The 21,639-nt window shown below is 36.1% G+C and overlaps 1 protein-coding gene across 1 annotated transcript in view; it reads left to right on the top strand.

Moving 5' to 3' along the window:
* LOC131435955 (uncharacterized) overlaps nucleotides 1-21,639 on the top strand; it is a 335,189-nt gene that overhangs the window by 296,334 nt on the left and 17,216 nt on the right. Inside the window, exon 9 of the mRNA XM_058604264.1 lies at nucleotides 11,098-11,276. Coding sequence (XP_058460247.1) covers nucleotides 11,098-11,276 — 179 coding nt within the window. The remainder of the gene's footprint in view (nucleotides 1-11,097; nucleotides 11,277-21,639) is intronic.

The raw sequence follows: 21,639 nt of genomic DNA, 5'->3' as shown, positions 1-21,639 counted from the left end.
ATTGTTTGGTTTAAGAAAAGAAGCTCTTGGCTTGTGAGGAAAGATAATTAATTGCGTTTTTGCTGCATTTGGTTTAATTTCCCATTTTGACAGATAATCACTGAAAATATTTAAACTTCTTTGTAGGCGACTGCAGATCACTCTTAGATTTCTACCTGTGGCTAACAGACTTGTGTCGTCACAGAATAGCGATTTCTGACAACCAACGGGTAGATTTGGAAGATCAGAAGTGAAAATATTATACAAGATTGGAGCTACACTCGAACCCTGCGGAACACCGGCTCGTACGGGTAGCAATTCAGATTTACAATTCTGATAGCTAACCTGAAGAGTACGATCAGTTAAATAATTTTGAATCATTTTGATCAAATAAATAGGAAACTGGAAATCAGACATTTTTGCTATTAAACCTTTGTGCCAAACACTGTCGAATGCTTTTTCTATGTCTAGAAGAGCAACTCCAGTGGATAACCCAGAAGATTTATTTGATTTTATCATGTTCGTTACTCTGACAAGTTGATGAGTAGTTGAATGTTCATGACGAAATCCAAACTGCTCTGGTAAAAAAATTGAATTCTCATTTATATGAGTCATCATTCTTAACAAGATAATTTTTTCAAAAAGTTTACTGATAGAAGAAAGTAAGCTAATTGGGCGATAACTTGATGTTTCTGCTGGGTTTTTATCAGGTTTTAGGATAGGAATTACTTTAGCGTTTTTCCATCTTTTTGGGAAGTAAGCTAATGAAAAACATTTGTTGAAAATTTTAACCAGGAGTCTCAAGGCAACATCGGGAAGATTTTTAATAAGAATATTAAAAATTCCATCATTACCAGGAGCCTTCATGTTTTTGAGTTTCCTAATAATTGATTTAATTTCATCAAAATTCGTCTCAATAAAGTCATCGTGTGATAACACTTGGGTTGAAATATGATCATACTTCAGTGAGACTTCATTTTCAATAGGACTCACAACGTTTAAATTAAAATTGTGGACACTCTCGAACTGCTGAGCTAGCTTTTGAGCTTTTTCACCATTTGTAAGAAGTATTTGATTTCCTTCCTTGAGAGCAGGAATTGGTTTCTGAGGTTTCTTAAGAACCTTAGGAAGTTTTCAGAAAGGTTTAGAATATGGTTTAATTTGTTCAACTTCTTTAGCGAAATTTTCATTTCGCAAAAGAGTAAATCTATGTTTAATTTATTTTTGTAAATCCTTAACTATGTTTTTCATAGCAGGATCACGAGAACGTTGATATTGTCGTCGACGAACATTCTTCAACCGAATGAGCAGTTGAAGATTGTCATCGATGATAGGAGTATTTAATTTAGTTTGAGCTTTGGGAACTGAAAGATTTCTAGCTTCGATAATATAATGATTCAAATTATCAATTGCTGTGTCGATGTCCGCAGAATTTTCTAAAATAGTTTCATGATCCACATGATTTTCAATGTGAGATCTGTAATCCAACCAATTAGCTCTATGATAGTTGAAAATAGAACTAATTGGAATAATTAAAGCTTCGTTGGAAAGTCTGAATGTTACAGGAAGATGATCTGAGTCAAAATCAGCATGAGTAATCGGTTCACTACAAATGTGACTTTGATCTGTTAGAACCAGATCAATTGTAGACGGGGTTTTCACGGAAGAGAAACAAGTAGGATTACTGGGATGAAGAACTGTAAAGTAACCAGCTGAGAGTTGATTATGAAGTATTTTACCATTACTGTTATTTTGCCTACAATTCCACTGGACATGCTTAGCATTTAAGTCCCCTATTACGAAAAATTTCGATCGATATCTTGTAAGTTTTTGCAAATCGCCTTTAAAGAAATTTAATTGTTCGCCGGTGCATTGGAATGGCAAATATGCTCCAGCGATGAAATAAATTCCATGAATGGTTTCAACTTCGATTCCCAAGCTTTCAATAACTTTAGTATTGAAAGAAGGTAAAATTCGATGTTTAATTTGCCGTTGGACAAAAATGGCAACTCCACCACCAATTCCAGTAAACCTGTCAAATCGATGAACCACATAATGTGGATTACTTTTCAATTTTACATTTGGTTTAAGAAAAGTTTCTGTCACAATGGCAATATGAATTTTGTGAACTTTGAGAAAATTATAAAATTCATCTTCACTCGATTTCAAAGATCGAGCATTCCAATTTAAAATATTCAAATAATTATTTAACATCACTGTTAAATTTTAAATTCATTATAATATTATTTGCAAATTTCCATCCGATTTGAAATGCTTCAAAAAGTGATGAAGTCGAATTCATTTGGATGATCATTTGAAAAAGTTGATCTTGTAGGTAGATCATTTTATTTTCAGTTATATCGCCTAAATCGACTTCATTTAAAGAAGCGAATGGCATTGAAGGAATATTTGTAGGTAGACTGCCATTAGAAGAAGATGATTTGGCCGGTCTACCTATTAATAAATTGTTTTCGTTAGAAGAAGAACTGCAAGGCGGTCCTGTGTTTTGATTATTTACATTAGAAGAAATAGGAGATAGATTTCTACCTAATATACCAGCATAACTGACATTAGAAGAAGATGATGACGAGGTCGATCTACCTGTCAATAAATTGTTTTCGTTAGAAGACGAATTGGCAGGTACCTTAGAAGAATTTTCAGGTATATTCTGTAAATTTAAGGTCGTTGATTTGACTTGTTGTCTAAGCGAACGAGCGTTTAAAATTTTTTCCCTGACAGGACATTTCAAATAATTGGATTTATGATTTCCATTGCAATTTGAACATGAAAATTTATCAGTGGTTTCATTCATTGGACAAACGTCTTTCGAATGCGATTTACCACAATTCAAACACCGTATATCCATATGACAATTTTTGGTTCCATGACCGAAGCCTTGGCAACGACGACATTGCGTTAAGTTTGCAATACGATTATGCCGATTATAATGTTCCCAATGAATTTTAATGTGGGAAATGAAACGTACTTTTTCTAAAGTTTTCAAATTGTTTACATCACTTCGATTGAAGTGTATTAGGTAAAGTTCATGGGAAATTCCAGAGCGTGGTTTAGAAGTACCATTCGCTCTTTTTTTCATAAGTATTACTTGGGAAGGGGCAAAACCAAGCAATTCTTTTAGTTCATTTTTAATTTCATCAATACTTTGATCATTTGATAATCCTTTCAAGACAGCCTTGAATTGTCTGTCTGATTTTATATCATATGAATAAAATTTATGAAGTTTTTCGGACAAATATCGAATAAGACGTTCGTAATCTTCCAATCCATCCACCAAGACTCGACATTCTCCTCTTCGTCCGATTTGAAATGAGACTTTTACTTCCGGGAGAAAAGTAGAAAGCTCAGTACGGAATGCTTTGAAGTCGGAAATCATCACCGTCACTGGTGGCATAGATTGATGTTTCTTCCCAGAACGACAAGCGTCCATTTTGGGAATTTTTGAAGAATTTTCTTCTATGTCGCTACAATCGGATTCAGGAAGAATCTCGTAAATATTGTTAGACGGCATAGGATCAACGGAAGGGAAATCCGTCCGTTGTCTTTTATTTTTACATTCAGATTCTATAAGATCATGAATGTTATTAGAAAAATGTTGAATAACGGATTGTGATTTATTCCGTATTGAATTATTTTTAGCCTTAGGCTTGTTGCCTTTCCGGTTGGACGCAGGCATTTTTGAAATTAATGAAATTTTAAATTAAATTAACTAGGCTAAATTAGTCTTCGATTAGACTCCTAGCTAGCCTTAAAAAAAGGCTGATTAATTTCTTAGTCACTCTAATATCACTCTTTGTATCACTTAGTCACTTAGTTAGTGATTCAGGTAGCCTTGAAAAAGACTGAAGCCTTGAATCAATGAAACTCTAGGTAGCCAGAAAAAAATTCCAGGAGCCAAGAGCTATACGCGTGCGGTGCGAACGACTGTTCAACACCGACTGAATCATAGTATTGTTTGTTTGTTGTTTAAGGTAACAATCAGTTGTCTGAGAACGAAGACGCAAAACAGAAAACCAGAAACGTTTCGATTGAACGTTTCCTTTTTGAAATATTTAAACGTCAAATGAACTTACCGTTTCATGTGGGTGACAGTGTAAAAAACCACAGAAGATTTAATTATACATTGGGTTATGGTAGCAGTAATCATTTAATTAGTAGAGTAGCCAAGTTATTTTGCGAATTATTCGACTTGTAACTTATAACTTGAAAGTATTGTTCTTATACACGCTGGCTTTCCGATGCACAACAGTTTTAATTTTTTTGTGAGCGGACATCACCATCTTGGTTTTTGGAACAATTACAAGCATCGGTACCTGGAGTCTAGTCTTCAAACTTGTACATTTTTTTCAGATTTTGCCATTGAACTCTGAACGACGATTTAAATTTTTGTTGTGCCTGAAAATATGCAGTAATTTTTTGTAGGACCATAAGACCTTCATTTGACCCTAACATTGGGAATAACGGTTTTGAGTCCAGTGTAGAATTTTGTTCTACGGTTTTTGTTTCGTCGGTTTAAGTATTGAACACACTTTACCCTATATCTTCAGCACCGAAAGTGAGATCCGGGAGAAATTCAGGAATTCTATATGGGACCGTGAGACATTTCATTTGAATCTAAGTTTGTGGAAATCGGTCAAATCATCGTTGAGAAAAAGGAGTGAGATCCATTTTGGAATATATGACCACTATTTCCGGTACTTCCGGAACCGGAAACCAGGATAGCCGGAATCGGTTTGTTTAGTTGCCTACTGATAATGGCTATCGATTTGTGCAGTTTTGATACCAGTTTAGAAAATTTTTTACGGTTTTTGTTTAGCCAGTTTAAGTGACGGTGTACAACATTTTACGTACCATATTAGAATACGTGTCGAATATTTTCGAGTTCTTTACCGAAAAAAAAAAATTAGATGAAAAAAATTTTTTTTCGTGGCTGATTTTGCGTGGAATGCTCCATATATTTATTGATATCGATAAAAAAAATTTCTTCGTTGAATATTCTAGTGCGTGACACCCATACATAATAGTGCGACGATGACTTACGGATATATGAAGAATTATCTTTTAACATCATTTTATTTATTATTTATTATTTCATTTTATTAGTGAAAATAGATAGAGCAGATATAGACTTTTTATGCAAAGCAATACATATTTTCTATGAAAATACCTGGAATCTCTGTGCACAGACGATGAAACACACACATTTAACGGCGTTATGGTAACATCCCTCTCAGAAAAAAAAATTAGAGGGTTGTATTCAAGACACGACTGAGCACAATAACATTAAAAATGAAACGTTTCTAGGGTCTTCATAATAAATACAAAAATTAAGATGATAATGATGATGATACATTAAACTTCACTACACTTCAAAGTTACTTGAAAGCTAAATTTTAGATACAAACAACCTAAAGATTTAAACCTGAACAAATGAAATTATTTTATTTTATTATGATAATTTTCGAGAAACGTACAAACTTATTAATTTGATTTGATTTATATCGTTTATTTACCCCCAGTTTTAACCTAATAATGGTCGTTCACTGGGTGGACTTATTAATTTTATAAACAGATAATCGATCCAAGAGAATGTTGTACCAGTAATCTCAGTAATGGTGTAATTTTATTAATCCTTCAGAATCGTCGATAATCTTCGGAAAGTGTCGGTAAATAATATGCAACAATACGAGGAAGAAAACATGTGAAACAGTCCGCATAAAATATTTAGTTACTTACATTGATTTTCGCTTTGGCATATTAGGAATATCTGGAATGGATACGCGAAAAAAATCCGAAATTTTGTTCATATTGTAACTTGATGTTATTAACACATGAATGAACATTGTCATAGTTACAACGCGTGTAGCCATCAGACGCTTATTGTTTTGAAGCAAATAATAATTGAACTGAAACTGGCGGTTAGCTAAATTCTAAACATGTAACATGTTAACCAAACGATACATGTAAAATCGCAAGTAAATTTACCTTCAGTTTATCTTTGATACTATATGATATTGCATCTAATTGTACTGTATATGTGAGCCTGTGGAACTCATTTATACTACTAAACCGAGGAGGCCGCTTTTAGGTAAGTTTCAGAATTTAATTTTGAATCTTTTGAAGCGTTTAATTCTTGGTGGGACAACAACTTGTTCAGTCACATTGTCACGTTTCGTTCGTATGGGAATGGAGATTTAAGTATGCAAACCGATCCGTTGACAAATTAAAACATTTTTAAGCTTACAATATTGAAGCTTTGGAATCATTCAAGATAGGAAAATCCATTAACAAATTATCGAGGAACAAGCGCTGCAAATTAGATCCGAAAAATCTATCGCCGATAATTCTAAATTGGCCTGATAGTTACCAGAGAACCAACATAATATACTCAATTCAAGCCAATTTTTCAATGGTATGCAATTGAAATATTCAAATGAAGTTATCTCACAAGTTTAAGTTAAATGTTTCCGAATCGATTGGTTGTTGAATTATATAAATCCATCAACAAATGACTGAGTTATAAGCGTTCAACATGATGACAGAACTATGTTAGGCGATTAGTTTTGTATGTTTTAAATTAGCACCCAACCTCGTGTAGCGAAGATTAAGGCATTTTTAATATTTCACAAGAATCGATAACCACGCTGATTCGGTTCTTCAATAGCTAGATGATATATAAGATACTCAAGCGAACACGGTGTTGCACAGACAACAGGAAATTTCACCAACACATAATGCAAAAACGACAATCCAGCAAGTAAACGCATATACAATCCAGTCATCAGCTCACTGGACAAGCTACTTGTTTCATTCACAGTCAAACATCAACTAGGCAAAGAAATATTGTGCAGCCTATATTTATAGATTTCTCTTCATACTACGCATAACGATACGGTGTTTTTTATGAATGACGCAAAGCCTCCTATGCCGAACAAGAAGTTGACGTCATTTTGTACAACAGGGATTGGTGGATGAAAACATAGGTCGATTCCAACCATTTTTTCAATAATATGCTATTGAAATACTGAAACGACGTCGTCATACATGTTTAAGTTAAAAGTTTCCGAATCGATTGGTTGTTAAATTATGGCAATCCATCAACAAATGACCGAGTTATTAACGTTCAAAATTATGACACAAAAAGGTTACGCGACTATTTTTGAAACTTTTAATTAACACCCGGCCCCATATAGTAAAGAGTAAGGCATTTTTAATGCCAAAAACGTTCAACGGTGGTCCATCATTGGTCCAATACGTTGGATCATTGGTTCAATGAAAGTCCAGTCAATCGTTCAACGGGAGGCCAACACGGGACCTTCGTTTGCCGATTTTGAAACAGACCGTTGAACCGAATGCCATTTTTTTCGTTCAACAAACCCGGCAGACAGAAGTCCATTGTTGAGCCATTTTTAATATGAGGTGTTGAAGCCCCGTTGGACTAGTTTCACTGGACAATTTGTAACGAATGTCTTTGCTCTTAGCAGTCAGCAACTTATGAGCCACTCCCAGATTCTTAGAGGCTGCTGATGCGATATTGAGGCTCGGCTAGAGACTCTCTCTTTAGGCGGGTTAACAGTGCTCAAACACCCGATAACAAACCGTCGTCCCAAATGGTCTACCACGAAAATGTCCTAACTGTGACTATTGTTTAATGAGTGGAGATGAAATGAAATCAGCGGTGTGAACAATAAGAATTCAAACCCTCGATCACTTTCAAGGAATCATCACCTAGGGCTAATCAATTACACCGATGCAAGCTTTCATCTTCTATTAACGAATTCATTGTTCTATGGTGACGTCACCCTCTGCTTACGACTAATTTACAATCACTTAATATCTAATCTGACCTGAATGTTGCTTGTGTTAGCGGTCGAACTGAGTAGTGAACAAGCACGTTGTGCAGCGTCCGGAGAACGCCTCGTGGACCCCGATGACTGAATAGACGATTCATGCGGAACATCGGCTTTTCGCTCCTCGTTCGTTAGGTCCTCCGACGACAGCCAGGTGTCTCTGAATTACACCCAAACTAAACTGATGGCGTAGACGGCGTCTAGCAGGTCGGGGAGCGACCCAGGCGCGATCGAACCAAACGGCGGGTGTCGGAATATCAAGAGGCCCTCGCTCTAGGTAGACCTCTATCGGATCAGTCGGAAACTCAAACGTTGGGCTTTGGCTTGGCGGGTAGGCGAATCGAAGGGTTCACCACGTGTTTCGGAATTTTCCAACAATGGCGTCGATAACGAACCAGTGTTTCCGTATGGATGTGCGAGCGCCGGTATACGCACCCACGTTGAACAGTGGGATTTGCCTGTTCAACGTAAATCATTAGACCACTAATGTGTCTTTACATATGCGTTCATCGCTGAATGCTTACCAGTTAATAGTCGCACACGTTCACGTTCACAAACTAGTTATACAGTGTACAAGTTTTTGCATGCCTGTTTTAAACTTAATTTAGGTTTCAAATCAAATTTGCGAAATTGTGTATCAACATTATTACCTAAGGTTTAACGTTTTATACATGCTAACAAAGCTTAATAATTACAGAGGCCACATTTCACGATCTAGTTTTAGGAAAAGTTAGATAAATAATATAATACAGAATTGTTTCTTTTATGCGTTTTGCTTTCTTACGGTGATCTCGTTCGGTTGACAAACTCCAGGCAAGTGATCTTTCAACTCCCCAATGATAGGCTGAAGGCCCCAAATTCGCAGTCAAACAATACTCAATACGTATTGGATGTGATCTACATTCCATCCCTTCTCACTTCCCTACTATCTCAATGAGGCCTTCTTTGTCTCCCATACATTGCGCAAGAGTTCATTGTTTTCGGCTCGGGATGGCTATACTTGGCCTATCTTTATCATTTCCTTCAGACCATTCGCGAAGGTGATGAGATCGGTTTGTGGAACTCACAGCTATTTCGAACGCGCGCTCAGCAGCTATGCCAGAGGCCGCAAGATGACACGCAAGTCTGCTGAAAGATATTGAGCTCTAGACATTGGACGTTACTGTTTCATGCAAGCCCATAGGAGGTGCGTTACAAATTTCCGAAGTTTTTTCCACTTATTTTTTAAACTAACACTACATACCTGTACAATACTTATACTGCACGTAGAATAACAACAAATCTTCTTTCTATATGAAGGTAACACCTAATTTTGACACTGGCAAGAGAAAAAACAACAACAAACCGATCCAGTATACTAACGAATATTTCGTGCAGTGTGTCGTTCAACAAGCGCTCAACGACCAACAAAATAGAACCGCCTGCTGAGAGGGATATAGCGGACTAAAACCAGCGCTACTAGATTTGCAACACAATGGTTATTTCATTAGTATTTAACACTCTCTTTCTGGTAATATTCAAAGCCGAAACAGTTTTATTGCCATATAAATAGCAATAATATAATCAAACTAATGTTAGGGATATAAAAAAAATACTTGTTCATGATAATTTGAAGAAGAAAAAAAAATTGGTTTTTGTTACATTATGAGAAACTGGCAACTTTGCGAAAATAAATGAGATGAAAACAAAGAGCAATCTAGTGAACTAAGTAAAAAACTTTTATCTCATAGTTTTGAAGATTTTTATTGCTTGTCGGGTAATTTTTGAAGTTTGTAATCGTTCAATAAACAAGTGGCAAGTGAACATTACTAATTATGAAATCATCCAGCATTAAGTAGTAGTATTGTTGTGTGCAATATTGATCATGTTTTGAAACGAATCGATTACTAGATATTCAAAAACATGACGTGACACCCATAATATCCTGCATCGACTTTAGGCTCGCTGTGACCGTTTTTCATAAACAGTTTCTCTGATAACCAACCGATACTATACAACGGGAGCAACGAAGGCTTGGTTTTATAATTCGTTGTTGAACTTTATCTTTATTGCGACTGGTGTCCCGGTGTATCACTTCTATATTGGTCGATTGGCTGAAAATAGAGAAGCTAGAGAAAGGCCCAATGGAATTTAATTCCTAGAATGCCAAGCAATTTGCAGTGAATTGGACCTCGACGAAAAGTTAATTTTCCGAGTATGGTTGAGACAAAAATAAATATTCTCGGTCGGATGGGGCTTCTTTGTTGACGGATGGTTGCATGTTTAGAAAGTAGACTGTGAAAGCTTTTCTAATTCTGCTTAGCCATCAGCTCCAATTTGTCGAGATTGGCTGTTTGCTAACTGCAATAACAACTGTTTAGGAGCACAGATATTCATTGATTGGTATTGCATTTTTTGTTTATATTAACGAGCAAAGTACGATTCTGCAGATAGTCGAAAACTGCTGACACGTAGTTATCGCCCCCGGGCAACATCACCTAACAGATGCTTCCGATAAAACGTGTTTCAGTTTAAACACAATTGCCAGACATTTGAGAACATTCCGAAATCAAACTCACAGCATTCGAATGAACTTCTCAATTAACCTTCCCGCCGACAAGGACAGCATGTTTTTCACGAGGGTCACTGTTATCAGTGCCAGCAAGTACCAAGTGCGAATCATTTCACAGGGGAAAAGTTGATATAATGAGAAATTTTATCTAATTTGGCCTATCTTGAGAAACACCGACTGGATACTGAATGGAAACGATACTACATGAACCCCCGGCCGACGACCGACACTGTCAGTCAGAAGAGCACTCGTCTGGGTCAACAACAACAATAATAATACGGCAAACGACATCAAGGACACTACTGGAAGGAATTTCAATGTTCCATTACTCTCGGAAGATGCTGGCAAACAGACAGTATGAAAACGGTGCTGCTATCTCTGATGGCTTTCATTCAGATGGAAATGAAAATGCTTTTCCCCGGCGGCTGTTTGAGGACGCGTTATTGCTATTTAGACAGAAGAGCAAATAAATCGCAAATGTCCGCAAACATGACCCGATTCCACATGGCAGTAGTACCACCCAATTTCATCAACCATTATATTAGGCCGGCAAACAGACGGCAGCTCAAAACGTAGCAATAAAATCCGGATGCGAATTAAATTACTAATCCTATTTACACTTCTGCTTTCCAAGGGTGATCTAACGAGCTTCGCTTTACAATGTTTTTTTTCTTCTCTTTCTCTCTTTTATTATTTCAGGCGCCCCGACAGTGATTGCTCGGAACACAACTCCGGTGGCATTTCCGGGCTCACCGTTGCACCTGTCCGTGGAGTTCTGTGCCAATCCTCCGGCCTACGCCGCCCGATGGTTGCACGGAGATCTGGTCTACACGCCCGGAAAAAAGTATGGCGACGACGTGCTGGCCTACGGGTTCATTGTAAGTATTTCTTATATTTTGATTAGTTTTAAGTACGACTACGTGGTTACACGACAAAGTCCTGGATCGGTTTAGTCTTTCTTTGACATATGTCTTCATCGAAATACGTTGTGATACTAACTGTCCGAGTTGTACATAGATAATGCAACATGGGTTTCACTGTAGTTGAGTAACGAATGTAGTATAATTTTCGAATTTGATTAGAACTATATTTTAAAACTCTTACAGGTTTTACCGCTCATTTCTCGAAACGTTTAAAGCTTAGCTTCTTCTCAGCTGCCAAGTTCAGACCGTGTACATGGAGAGCGCGAGAGGCTGATCTGAGCGGGAAGTGGACATTAGTAGGCGTGACGAGAAAGTTTCTCTCACATCAAATCAAATCAAGCAGCTGATTCGATCCGAGTAGATGTTAAGCTCCCATTCGGACGTGACGCGTTTGATTTGCTGTAACTCAGAGATTTTTTTTTTTAATAACTATTTATTGGAATATGAGTTAAAATTGAATTATTAGGATTTAAATTGGGTGTTCAGCCACAAGTGGTGACTTTTCAGCCCTATTATATATATGATTTGGTTATTACCATGAGGACATTATTTGCTTCCGCAATTCTGAGATTTTTGTGTAGGGAAAATTCTAAACCTACTTGTATTGTGTAATGGGGAAAAGGAACTTATATACTAACTTACTAACTAATACAGAGAGCGAATCGATTCAATTGAAGATTGCATCGATTTTTGTCGGAATTTGCTTATAATATTATGTGACATTACATCTAATGGTTCTATATTTGTGAGTCTGTGTAACTCATTTGTACTAAACCAGGGAGGACGCTTCAGAATCATTTTCAGAATTTTATTCTGAATCCTTTGAAGCGTTTTCTTCCTGGTGGAACAACAGCTTGACCAAATTGGTACCGCATAAAGCATGGCTGGTCTGAAAATTTGTTTATAAATTAACAATTTGTTTTTTAGACAGAGCTTAGAATTTCTGTTTATAAGAGGATATAAACATTTAATATATTTATTACACTTTGCCTGGATTCCTTCAATGTGATCCTTGAAAGTGAGTTTTTTGTCATACGTTAAACCTAAGTATTTAGCTTGATCAGACCATGTCAATTCCAAGCCATTCAATTTAAGAATGTGATTATTGTTTGGTTTAAGAAAAGAAGCTCTTGGCTTGTGAGGAAAGATAATTAATTGCGTTTTTGCTGCATTTGGTTTAATTTTCCATTTTGACAGATAATCACTGAAAATATTTAAACTTCTTTGTAGGCGACTGCAGATCACTCTTAGATTTCTACCTGTGGCTAACAGACTTGTGTCGTCACAGAATAGCGATTTCTGACAACCAACGGGTAGATTTGGAAGATCAGAAGTGAAAATATTATACAAGATTGGAGCTACACTCGAACCCTGCGGAACACCGGCTCGTACGGGTAGCAATTCAGATTTACAATTCTGATAGCTAACCTGAAGAGTACGATCAGTTAAATAATTTTGAATCATTTTGATCAAATAAATAGGAAACTGGAAATCAGACATTTTTACTATTAAGCCTTTGTGCCAAACACTGTCGAATGCTTTTTCTATGTCTAGAAGAGCAACTCCAGTGGATAACCCAGAAGATTTATTTGCTTTTATCATGTTCGTTACTCTGACAAGTTGATGAGTAGTTGAATGTTCATGACGAAATCCAAACTGTTCTGGTAAAAAAATTGAATTCTCATTTATATGAGACATCATTCTCAACAAGATAATTTTTTCAAAAAGTTTACTGATAGAAGAAAGTAAGCTAATTGGTCGATAACTTGATGTTTCTGCTGAGATTTTATCAGGTTTGAGGATAGGAATTACTTTAGCGTTTTTCCATTTTTTTGGGAAGTTAGCTAAAGAAAAACATTTGTTGATAATTTTAACCAAGAGTCTCAAGGCAACATCGGGAAGATTTTTAGTAAGAATATTAAAAATTCCATCATTACCAGGTGCCTTCATGTTTTTGAGTTTCCTAATAATTGATTTAATTTCGTCAAAATTCGTCTCAATAATGTCATCGTGTGATAACACTTGGGTTGAAATACGCTCATATTTCAGTGAGACTTCATTTTCAATAGGACTCACAACGTTCAAATTAAAATTGTGTACACTCTCAAACTGCTGAGCAAATTTTTGAGCTTTTTCGCCATTTGTTAGAAGTATTTGATTTCCTTCCTTGAGAGCAGGAATTGGTTTCTGAGGTTTCTTAAGAACCTTAGAAAGTTTCCAGAAAGGTTTAGAATATGGTTTATTTTTTTCAACTTCATTAGCAAAATTTTCATTTCGCAAAAGAGTAAATCTATGTTTAATTTCTTTTTGTAAATCCTTAACTATGTTTTTCATAGCAGGATCACGAGAACGTTGATATTGTCGTCGACGAACATTCTTCAACCGAATGAGCAGTTGAAAATTGTCATCGATGATAGGAGAATTTAATTTAGTTTGAGCTTTGGGAACTGAAAGATTTCTTGCTTCGATAATGTAATGATTCAAAATATCAATTGCTGTGTCGATGTCCGCAGAATTTTCTAAAATAGTTTCATGATCAACATGATTTTCAATGTGAGACCTGTATTCAAACCAATTAGCTCTATGATAGTTGAATATAGAACTAAATGGATTAATTATAGCTTCGTTGGAAAGTCTGAATGTTACAGGAAGATGATCTGAGTCAAAGTCAGCATGTGTAATCGGTTCACTACAAATGTGACTTTGATCCGTTAGAACCAGATCAATTGTAGACGGGTTTTTCACGGAAGAGAAACAAGTCGGATTACTGGGATGAAGAACTGTGAAGTAACCAGCTGAGAGTTGATTATGAAGTATTTTACCATTACTGTTATTTTGCCTACAATTCCACTGGACATGCTTAGCATTTAAGTCCCCTATTACGAAAAATTTCGGTCGATATCTTGTGAGTTTTTGCAAATCGCCTTTAAAGAAATTTAATTGTTCGCCGGTGCATTGGAATGGCAAATATGCTCCAGCGATGAAATAAATTCCATGAATGGTTTCAACTTCGATTCCCAAGCTTTCAATAACTTAAGTATTGAAAGAAGGTAAAATTCGATTTTTAATTTGCCGTTGGACAAAAATGGCAACTCCACCACCAATTCCAGTAAACCTGTCAAATCGATGAACCACATAATGTGGATTACTTTTCAATTTGACATTTGGTTTAAGAAAAGTTTCTGTCACAATGGCAATATGAATTTTGTGAACTTCGAGAAAATTATAAAATTCATCTTCACTCGATTTCAAAGATCGAGCATTCCTATTTAAAATATTCTAGTAATTATTTAACATCACTGTTAAATTTTTAATTCATTATAATATTATTTGCGAATTGCCATCCGATTTGAAATGCTTCAAAAAGTGATGAAGTTATTTTCAGTTATGTCGCCTAAATCAACTTCATTTAAAGAAGCGAATGGCATTGAAGGAATATTTGTAGGTAGGCTGCCATTAGAAGAAGATGATATGGCCGATCTACCTATTAATAAATTGTTTTCGTTAGAAGATAAACTGCAAGGCGGTCCTGTGTTTTGATTATTTACATTAGAAGAATTAAGTGGTAGATTTCTACCTGTTATACTGGCATAACTGGCATTAGAAGAAGATGATGACGAGGTCGATCTACCTGTCAATAAATTGTTTTCGTTAGAAGACGAATTGGCAGCCGTACCTGTTTTTTGTTTTAAACTCGAAAAAATTATTGCCTTAGAAGAAATAGGAGTGGCATTTGTTTTTAACTCGAAGAAATTATGGCCTTAGAAGAAATAGGAGTGGCATTTGTAACGGTTTTTTTTATTTTCAGGTATGTTCTGTAAATTTAAAGTCGTTGATTTGACTTGTTGTCTAAGCGAACGATCGTTTACATTTTTTTCCCTGACAGGACATTTCAAATAATTGAATTTATGATTTCCATCGCAATTTGAACATGAAAATTTATCAGTGGTTTCATTCATTGGACAAACGTCTTTCGAATGCGATTGACCACAATTCAAACACCGTATATCCATATGACAATTTTTGGTTGCATGGCCGAAGCCTTGGCAACGACGACATTGCGTTAAGTTTGCAACACGATTATGCCGTTTATAATGTTCCCAATGAATTTTAATGTGGGAAATGAAACGTACTTTTTCTAAAGTTTTCAAATTGTTTACATCACTTCGATTGAAATGTATTAGGTAAAGTTCATGGGAAATTCCAGAGCGTGGCTTAGAAGTACCATTCGCTCTTTTTACCTTTTTTATATATATAAAAAATAGGTATAGAATTCGCTCAAACTTTCGAAAATTTTTCCGAGGCTCGGAGGGCCGAATGACATATACCAATCGATTCAGCTCGACGAACTGAGCAAATGTCTGTGTGTGTGTGTATGTGTGTGTGTGTGTGTGTGTTGTCAGCTAAGAGGTCGAGATCTCAGAGATGGCTGGACCGATTTTGATCAAACAAGTTGCAAATGAAAGGTCTCCCCGACACCCAAAACGCTATTGAATGGTTTTGAGATCGGATGTTTACTTTTTGAGTTATACGAAGTTTTATGTCAAAATTTTCAGTTTTTTGACAGTATCTGTCACAATTGACCATGAAAACAGAATATGTTTTCAGACTTAGATTCCGCACGATAATACCTATCCAACAAGCCATAGATTGTTAAAATCCGTCCATTTTTAACGGAGATATCGAAATTTTTGTGTAAACGACTTTTCCCCCAATTCCAGCAGTAGGAGTTTTGAGCGCTGTATGACAAAGCAATGCTTGGGAGCAACGGAAAACACGATTTTTTATTCTGTTACATACAATTGTTTCTAAGTACCAAAAAGACTGTGTACAGCATCCTCGGACATTTTGCCTCGGACCGATTTTAGCACGGCTCGTTTTTGGCAACATAATCGTTCGAATATGACATATATAAACCAGATGATGGCAGATTTTTTTTAATTATATTGTTTTAAACTACTTACAGCAATAAATGCTGGAAGAACATAACATCCATATACCATTCGAATCAGTTCGTCGAGATCAGCAAATGCGTGTGTGACAAATAATTTCACTCAATTTTCTCGGAAAATTTCTTTTCTACAAATTCAGATTCATACGAAAAGTCGTATGCTCCCAAACAAAGTTCCTGAATTATGTTTGGTTCCGACCTCTGGTTCCGGAACTACAGGATGATATATGAAACGAAATCAAAATTGTGTAACTCATTCTACTCGTAGATGGCTGAACCGATCTAAGATTCAAATGAATTCTAAGAATCATCTAAGATTCAAATGAAATGTTTCAAGATTTTATAAAACATTTTGCTCTTCAGCCAGATCCAACATCCGGTTTCGGGGATACAGGGTGATTGGTATAAAAATGTCTATTCCACATGAATTAATCAGGTTTATCGGGTTAGCAGATTTGGATAGCCGATAAAAAAATTAACTTTTTGTCGATTCAGAAGGCACCTAAAAATTTAATTCGTGCTATGATTTCTCAAAGATGTCTTCACTGATTTTCAAATATTTTGAAACAAATGTAAACTATACAGCTATTCAGAAGAATTTATCTGACTTCGGCCATACCGATTTTAGAATTCCGGTTCCAGTATAAAATCGTTTCTCAAAGCTCAATCGTTTTCTCAAAAAAAGCCTAATCAAATATCAGAAACAAAAATTCAAATTAAAATAAACTTATATACAAAATTAATTAATTTTATCCAATTATGACTTCCGGTTCTCGAAATACATGATGATGAATTTTTTAAATTCAAACCGATATAGAAGATGGGATTGAGCTTCAAAGTTGGACTCAAAACTGTTGTAATTTATTCGTCATATGGCCATACGAATCGGTTTGGGTTATGCTGGTTCCTGAATACCGGCTCTGGAAGTACCTTAAATTACCGTAAACTCTAAAGTGGAACTTACATATCATGGCATCTTTAATCGATTATCACACTTCTAGATATAAATTCGATCCGATTTGCAGTTTCGACATTACAGAGTAATGAGTGATTAAAATCTCAAATTGTCGCTTAAAACGACGGTCATTAAAATAATGTCATGAAAACTTAAACACCGAAGAATATTCATGCAAAAAACACATGCAGATTGGTAAAAAAAGGTATCATCTCACTGCTAGGTGGATTAAACACGTTTTTTTCATAAGTAAGTGCTTCATTTAATTTATATAAGATGAACTCAATTGATAATTGAAAAAAAATTATCGCTTCAACCGAAATCACAGAACGGTAGAGAAACGTAACTCTATGAAAATAACTGCTTCCATACAAAACTTGAACACAAGCTTGGCGAAGAGAAGCTTAAATATCGAAATCCGTATCGCAAGTATGTACAAAGATATAATTGCATACATTTGGAATATTGGTGTAATTTCGTCGGCTATAAAACAAATACAAATCAAGACAAACAATGTTCGGTGTTGGTTCCTAATCAAGATCAATCTAAGCAGACTCTCGTGACATTGCGGATTCAAAAGTGTGACGATTGATTGAACTGTTTGATTGTAGATCATTAGAAATTTTGGTTACCTTGTTCCACATCATTGGCTCGAACAACCGCATGGGGCTGATCCTTGTAGGCTACATAACTGAAATATGGTCCTTCAAAAGCTCTATGACTCGAAACAAATATCGCGTCTGGAAGAAGGAACATTTCATTAACAGTACTGACCTGTCTTTTAGGTGTTTAATGTTTTTCAGTAAAATATTGATGATTAACGTTTTACTTTATACGTAGCTTTAGCTATCCATCCATTAAATTATTTAGAGACATTCACATGGTGGTACACGGTTCCGATAGTAACCACAGATAACTTTCGTGTTCGATTTGAATCACTAGAGTGGGCAATTTGTTATGAAAACCAATTTGTTTAATGGAATGGAACAGCTTTGAAGAAATTGAGGCTTACGAAACTGACACAATTAAATAAAATTTCACCTCAACAGTAATACATTTCACGTTGAAAGCAGATAATTCTGTCTATCCAAATTAATGCACTTGACATAATTAAATTTTAAAACTAAACCATGCTACAATTGCTCTTTGGATGGCGGAAGGGAGAGAGAGAGAAATCGCTATGTACTCACGTGCTCGGATTGACAGTTCCGATGACACTTTTATATTGTCTGTTCACCCCTCTCAAACCTGTCGGCGAATGTGAAACGTTTGACAGTTAATAAGCAATTAAAATTCTTGCTTGCTGAGTCACCCTCAGCTAGTTGTGAAGCATCCCTCGCACCGTACGTACCTTCCGTACAACCATTCGGAAATCTGGTGTCCCATTTGATCCCTTTTTTATTGGCAGTCGGTTTTATCTCGAGCGTGACCCTCGTTCTTTCTCAACCCCTTTCGGGAAATGCTAATAACTGGATTCCCGTGTCACCTTGAAGGCATGTCGTCGAAGCCGGCCATAAAATGCCATCGAAATTTAATCTCTTTGATTAAAAGAGTACTGAAACAGAATGCCGCCACCGGAATGGAAAGTTAGTTGATATGCAAGTGAAGCTAATTGTTTGCGGATCAGTGGGTTGATCCGAGAAAGGTTCGTTCCATTATATCGGTGGGTTGAAGCGGATTCTCCTTTCTATCGAGCCTCGGATCGGGAAAGTGATGTCCTACACTAATTTTTCCCCGACATCATCAAGTCAGGACACGCTCGCAAATGTTACGATTCTTGGCATAATACCACCCATATCCCCGACGGCAGTACCCTGCCCTCTGTAAAAAGATCGGTTCTATCATTTTTTGCTACGGTGCGGCTGTCCCCGGTTTGTGTTGGTCCAAAGTATCAAGTGCCTCCCTCAAGCTCGAGGTACGGAGCTGGGAAAGACGATGTTGTAAAACGCTCCTCCGGTGTCATAAAACTATAAATTTGAATGGTTCACTTTGTTTCGAGCTGCTTCTGCTGCTGCTCCTGCTGCTCGGTGGTTGTACGCAAGATTGGTTCATTGGTCCCAGGAGGAAAACACACGCCGACCTGGCGCTCGGTAGACAATGTTACCAACAACGAAAATAGAGCCTTTGCGTGAGCTGCAAAGAGATTGTCAATTGAGGTATTAAAATTCAGTACAGATGTAGCGGTTTGGGCATCCGATGGCACATGGATGGATAACGACAGGGGTTATTACAAGGTATGAGATGAATTGCTGTTTGACTTTTTTCTGGGAAGAATATTTCCGATTTTCCGATTTAGGATTAATCGAAAATGCTATTATTTCTGAAGTGACGAAATATAAAGGTTCACATTTTCATGGATCCACCTAACTGAGCCATTGGAATCACTCAACGGCAATAGACAAACTGGTACAGTTTCGTAGTATTAAACGACGGATTTAATTTTTGACGAGCACAGTTGAACTCTTATTCACATAGTTTTTAACTAAAGTGAATAGTAGAACTCATAATTAAACTTACTATTTTCCATTTAATTCTAGTAAATCACTGTCACGTTAATTCATTTTCCCTAAGTATAACAAACGAAACACTACAATGTAATTATACTTGAATGCTTTTTGGATGCAATCACTGTCGAAACCCAAATTTTGGACTGATGTCGATGTGTGTGTTTGTTTGTGTAAGTATGTGTGAACGCAGCAAAAATATGCACTACATTTTCCCGAAGATAATTGAACCTTTCTTCTCAAACCTATGATTCAAATGAAACGTTTCATGGGTCCATAGTCTGCTATAGAATTTTTTCTCCGAACAGACTTCTGGTTCCGGAGTAACGGGGTAGAATGTGCAAAAAATAATCATGAAAATAATGTGCATTATAATAAATTAAGGCCGTGTGTTTAGAAGCCTTGCTGAGTCGAGATTTATTTCTCTCCTCTCCTCTCCTTTTTCCGAATGCTACCAGAATATTAATGCGGAAAAAAAGGCGGACACATCGAAGCTGACTGTGTTTCGGCACAACGTGTATGTTTTTATGTACTTGTCTTATCTAAACTAAATCATCTAGATTTCATCACGGCAGATTTATGATGAAAGCCTTAAAAGTCGAGAAAGTTCGATGAACAAGTAGAGGTATGGCATTCCAAGTGTTGCAGTGTTCAGTATTTCTCCAGCCAGAAAAAAATGAATCATTCTGGAAATTTCACAGAATATTCTCAACTGAATTTCAAAAACATTTTCAGGTGGATTTTTAGATATACATCAAGATTCAAAGAAAATTTGATCTGAATCGGAAATGTATTCAAAAACTTACGTTTTAAACGTACTGCCCTCGGGATTTGAGGGCTTCCAAATCCCGTTAATTCAAATTAAAGGTCTTGCTATTGAGTTGTCGTTGGATTCGATTTGTCGTTCCAGAATCTCAGGGTGAATGTTTTAATTGGCTGTTGTGGGGTTGTGAATAGTTTCCTTAATATATCTTAATAAGCGTTGGAATAGAACTACCAAGAACGATACACCCCTGGAAATAACACGAGATGGTATCCATGGTGATGATTTTTATGTGGTTTCTATTTATTGCACGAAACAAAACAATCAATTCCGTTGAAAAAAATTTAAGGAATTTAGCTTAAGGCTGAACATAGTCGGTTTAAATTCTTATGTGATTTATATAAGGTAAGGGCTCCCTATTTCATCTCATTTGTGAGGACGTCGCCTTCAAACGTCGATTTAGCCACTAAAAACACTATAACTATTTCATATTACTGCTTCATTCGCCTTGCTCCACGTTGAGAATAGATTCACATTTCTTGAAAATTCAACTAATATTTATAAAACAGCTAAAAACACTAATGATGTTTTCACTACTCTGCTCCTAATTTCATCTCAATGGATTTTTATCCATCCTATCGTTGATCCTTTATTAATCCTATAAATTAGCAATGGCGACAGCAATCAAAACGAAATATTCCACTATTACACTCTCAGGTTCAAAATGTCAGAATTCTTCTTAAAAACATTTCAACGTTTAAAAATTTTTCAGTCGTTTCCGTTACCTTTCGCTTTAAATTTAAAATTTTACTGAAAAGTTAATTTGGTGAACTTTAAATAAAAACAAAACTGTGATTGTTACTATTTATTCATTAGCCCTTCTTAAAACAAAGTGTAGAGCCAGAGATGCCATTTATACAGATCTATATGTATTGTATAGATTTTTGCGTTCGCATACTGGTTTAAATCAAAGTACCGATTTTGTAAAGATTTCCTAAATTTAATACAGATTTGTACAGGTTCATAGAAAGAAAGAAGTTAAAAACTAGACTTTTCTCTCTGAGTATCTATTAGTATTTGATTGCGGTGATTCTTTAAAAGTTTATTAATCAACGGGCAAATCACATGTTAAAGTGAAAATCTTT

Source organism: Malaya genurostris, chromosome 3 (genome assembly GCF_030247185.1).
Source record: "Malaya genurostris strain Urasoe2022 chromosome 3, Malgen_1.1, whole genome shotgun sequence".
Lineage (NCBI taxonomy): Eukaryota > Metazoa > Arthropoda > Insecta > Diptera > Culicidae > Malaya > Malaya genurostris.
This window is presented reverse-complemented; position numbering and strand designations above follow the sequence as displayed.